Here is a 3,817-nt window from a genome sequence, read left to right on the forward strand (position 1 = left end):
AGTTAAGGAGCTCTCCTTCGAAAGCCTCCCCAACAATCACGTGGGGTGGGCTGAGAGCGCGGACACTCTCAACCGCCGCCACGTGTCGCGCTTTGGGCGCTCTCTCCGGATTATTTTATTTTATTTTTCCACATGCGTTTTCGGCTTTTTAGATGGTTTTTCGAACTTTTTTGACTTGTCAGTTTTCCACCGGTCTTTGTTAGCTTTTCAACATTTTTTTTGTTTTTTTTCAAGAAAAAATACTTTTTTCTGTGAGAGGCATGATTTTGCTTCTGTGAGAGGCACGACCATGCCTCTCGGAAACAGGAAAGACACGTTTTCTCTTCTTTTTTTCCGTGAGAGGCACGGCCGTGCTTCTCAAAAATAAAAATAAATCATGTTTTCTCTTTTTTTTTCATGAGAGGCACGATTTTGCTTCCGCGAGAGGCACACGCTATGTGGATACATTGGAAGATGGAAGTGATCTTTGAAAGGAGTACTCCTCAATTAGTGATTTCGGGGGTACACGCTATGTGGATAGGGAGCGACCTAGGCGCCATATAGGGATTGCCCATGAGAAGGCCTAGCCCATGAGAACTTCAGTACCTGATCTGGGCCACCCAGTTGAGCACAACAAGGCCCAAGTCGAGTCTGGTAGTTCGAGAGAAGAAAAGACAAAAATCTTCGGATACGCCTCCGTCAGTCCCTCTCGCAGCCACGAACACAAGACCCGCCGCGAAGTGCAAGATTGCAGCTTCCACTGCTCGCCGCCAGCAGCGGGTTGGGGGTTTAGCCAGGGTTCTGCATCTCCCGCACCGCTAGCGAAGGCCATGGAAGGGGAGGAGGAGATAGGCCTCGTCCTCGCCCGCGCCTCCGACCTCCGCTCCAGGATCTCCGCCTGCGCTGCCGCCGCACGGCCACCGCCGCGGCTGGGCGCCGAGGAGGAGGACGACGGCGGAGAGGAGGAAGAAGAGGGGGTGGAGGTGGAGAGCCTGGCAGGCATCAACGACGCGCTTGAGTCGCTCGAGCGGCAGCTCGCCTCCCTGCAGGTCCGGTTCGTATTCCTGGTTGGTCATTCGATAAAGATGGGTTTTTTATTTGTGCCACGAGCTGGAGTTGATATGGTCATATGGTAGGTTTGGGGTTCAATTACTGCATTTTTGTTCAACGTCCTACTGTATTTTCGTGAGGAACCAATTCTAGGCTTGCTTAGCATGTAGGAAAAGATTGATAGCCCTAACAGCGCGTTTGGCAAAATTTGGGAAGACGAATGGGTTAATGTAGGAAGTTGTATTGAGATTAGACATGGGATGAGTCGTCTTATTTCCAATCCCCTGTTTGGCGCATGATGGGAATTATGTGTGAGAGTTTGAGAAGAAACTGTATTCCCGTGTTTGGTTCGTGGGAATAGACAAGGGAAATTAACGTAAGTTATGATGAAGGGTTAATATTGACTCACTAAAACAATTCCCTTTCAACTCCCACCCCCTCCCCTGTTAATAAAACGATGGGAGTTGGAGTCTCAAGTTCCATGACTATTCCTTTATGAACTCCCAATCCCCCTAACCAAACGATAGATTTGAAGTCTCGTATCCCTTCACTTCCCATTCCCTAGCTCTAATTACCCCCAGCCAAACACGCTGTAATTAGTTGTTCATTGCCTGGTGCCTGCATCCAATTCCAGCCTCATTTGGTATTGGACTAGAGCAAAAAAGGCGTAGTGTAAGATGGATTCTGTGGTTCCGTCTGTAACAGGATTGCTGGTTAACTAATTGTGGGTAAGGTACAGATTGTATTAAAACACATTTTGCGGCAGAAAATAGGTGGAGATTGCTGAGTGAACACAAATGAAAAATATCAAAGGTATGTTACACTGCATGGCTTACAAAGAGTGATAATTGTCACTTTGCTTAGCTTATGGGAAGTATCAGTGGTCAGCACATCTGCGCATTCCTTTTTAGCACAAGCTTGCATGCTTTTCTTCTTTTTGTAGTGGAGAAGCTGTATTCCATCATATGGAAATTTGCTTATGTTTCCCTGAATTTCTTCTTGCATGGAATATCAACTGTTAAGAACTGTATATGGAATTTTCCTATCTTAGCAGAAAAAGAAGGTCATTTTTCTAAGAGAGAAAATCATCCATTGAGATGAAAATTTCTGCTTCGTGGTAACTAAACTGTAAAACGTTGCTGAGTTTCTGACTTTATTGTACAAAATGCGTACTTTAAGATAATAGCATAAACACATTTAATCACAATAACCCCCAAAGGGTATCAAACTTGTGAAGTACCTACATTACTACTGCTATATGTGAACCAATTGGATGACGCTTTCCTCAAGAAATTAGTTTTTCTTTTCTTTAGGATACGAGTAACTGTGCCAGCCATATGGTTCTTAGCTTGATACCATTTTGTGCACAAAGTTTATACTGCTGTTACATGTTTCTGTTTTGGAAATAAGTAGCTTACCTCTGTAGTGCCACTGCCAGGACCTCCAACACCAACAAAAATATGAACGAGAAACCGTCCTGAGCCAGATTGACCGCAGTCGAACATCTCTCCTTAACAAGCTGAAAGAATACAAGGGAGAGGACTGTGAGGCAATCCACGAGGCTGCTGCTTTTGCTGGTGAAAAAATTGAAAATGATGATGGTCTCATCCTACCTCCTTACTCGGGCCATGTCACCAATTCATTTGTGCTCGATGATCTCTATCCTGCAAACTATGTGTCCAAGTCCAAGTGCTTGCACAACGGACTGTGTGCTAATGGAATTGCTGAAGATGTCACAAGGACGAACGGGACGCAAAACAGAATCCCTAGCACGCCGAGCCGTAATTCATCAGGAGGGATCAGATCTTTGATCGGATGGATGGCTAAAACAGCGGTCATGATTGTGGGCGCAGTATCAATCATGAAGGCTGCTGGCTACGAGCCCACAATAGGGAGGAGTGGCATAAAACTGGACATTGCAGGTCTGTTGGGTAAAGAGGCGGCTGGTGCAAAAGAGCAGGTTCCTCCTACTCTACAGTGCCCTCCTGGGAAGGTAATGTTGCTCGGAGGAGATGGCAGGGCGCACTGTGTTGTGAAGGAAAGAGTGGAGATCCCCTTCGGCAGCAGCCTTGACGCCCCAAATGCAAGCTACGGCTTAGGTTGAATCCGGAACCGGGTCGTGTGAATATTAGGCTCTGTTAGCTTGTCCTTGGTGTTGTGTAGGAAGTGCGGCCACGAGTTGTTTCTTGTATAATGCTCTCTACTTGGATATTTCCTAGGTATTTCCCTCTGTTTAGCCCTGAACGTTGACCGGCTTATGCATCATGCCGCTGTTAAACCACTCCTTGTTCATCTTCGTCATGGCGGATCCATGAGTGTTTATGTTGCCTAATTGATAGCAATATATATCAATGATTGCGTTGATATGCAGGTGGACACACAACCTGTGGGGGCCTAGGTTTTTGCTCTGTCCATGTTGTCTCAATTGTTGAGCAGAGTCTGTTGCCGATCAGCTTCTGCTCAACAATTGAGACAACATGGACAGAGCGGCACTGTTTTGGCTTTCTGCCATGCGTCTGAATGTATTCATGCTTCACTGCACTGTCTCTAGTTAAGTTATACCTGAAATCTCGAAATTCACTTGGAGTTGCCTTGTTCTTGGGATTACTAATTTCAGTTAAAAAGTGCAGTCCAGAGTTTCGCCTCCTGTTGTATATCCTCGATAAGCTTGTTGTAGGAGGGTGCAGCGTTGTCAAAGAGAGCTGCGCTGCGATGTTTCCAAAGTGCCCACGAGGTGAGGATGATGATGGAGTTAGTCGTTGCCATCCACCAGTCGAAGAAGCCGAAA

At 46.2% G+C, this 3,817-nt stretch overlaps 1 protein-coding gene across 2 annotated transcripts; it reads left to right on the forward strand.

Annotated features, from left to right (window-relative positions):
* The first annotated feature begins 663 nt into the window (after window positions 1-663).
* Window positions 664-3,393, forward strand: LOC123045067 (plastid division protein PDV2). Of its 2 annotated transcripts, none has more exons than XM_044467993.1 (2): window positions 664-1,028; window positions 2,456-3,393. In XM_044467993.1, the coding sequence occupies exons 1-2, from the start codon at window positions 810-812 to the stop codon at window positions 3,131-3,133; spliced, it is 897 nt and encodes a 298-aa protein (XP_044323928.1). In that variant the 5' UTR covers window positions 664-809; the 3' UTR covers window positions 3,134-3,393. The 2 variants fall into 2 exon arrangements, with proteins under 2 accessions (XP_044323928.1, XP_044323929.1); XM_044467994.1 differs by having other exon boundaries at window positions 665-1,028; window positions 2,468-3,393.
* The last annotated feature ends 424 nt before the right edge of the window (window positions 3,394-3,817 follow it).

Source organism: Triticum aestivum, chromosome 2B (genome assembly GCF_018294505.1).
Source record: "Triticum aestivum cultivar Chinese Spring chromosome 2B, IWGSC CS RefSeq v2.1, whole genome shotgun sequence".
In the NCBI taxonomy this organism is placed as follows: domain Eukaryota; kingdom Viridiplantae; phylum Streptophyta; class Magnoliopsida; order Poales; family Poaceae; genus Triticum; species Triticum aestivum.

Excerpts from the sequence above, each read along its gene's own strand:
- LOC123045067 (XM_044467993.1), top strand. The coding sequence starts at position 810 with ATGGAAGGGGAGGAGGAGATAGGCCTCGTCCTCGCCCGCGCCTCCGAC. Across the intron at positions 1,029-2,455 it reads GGCAGCTCGCCTCCCTGCAG|TGCCACTGCCAGGACCTCCA; the intron begins GTCCGGTTCGTA and ends TTACCTCTGTAG.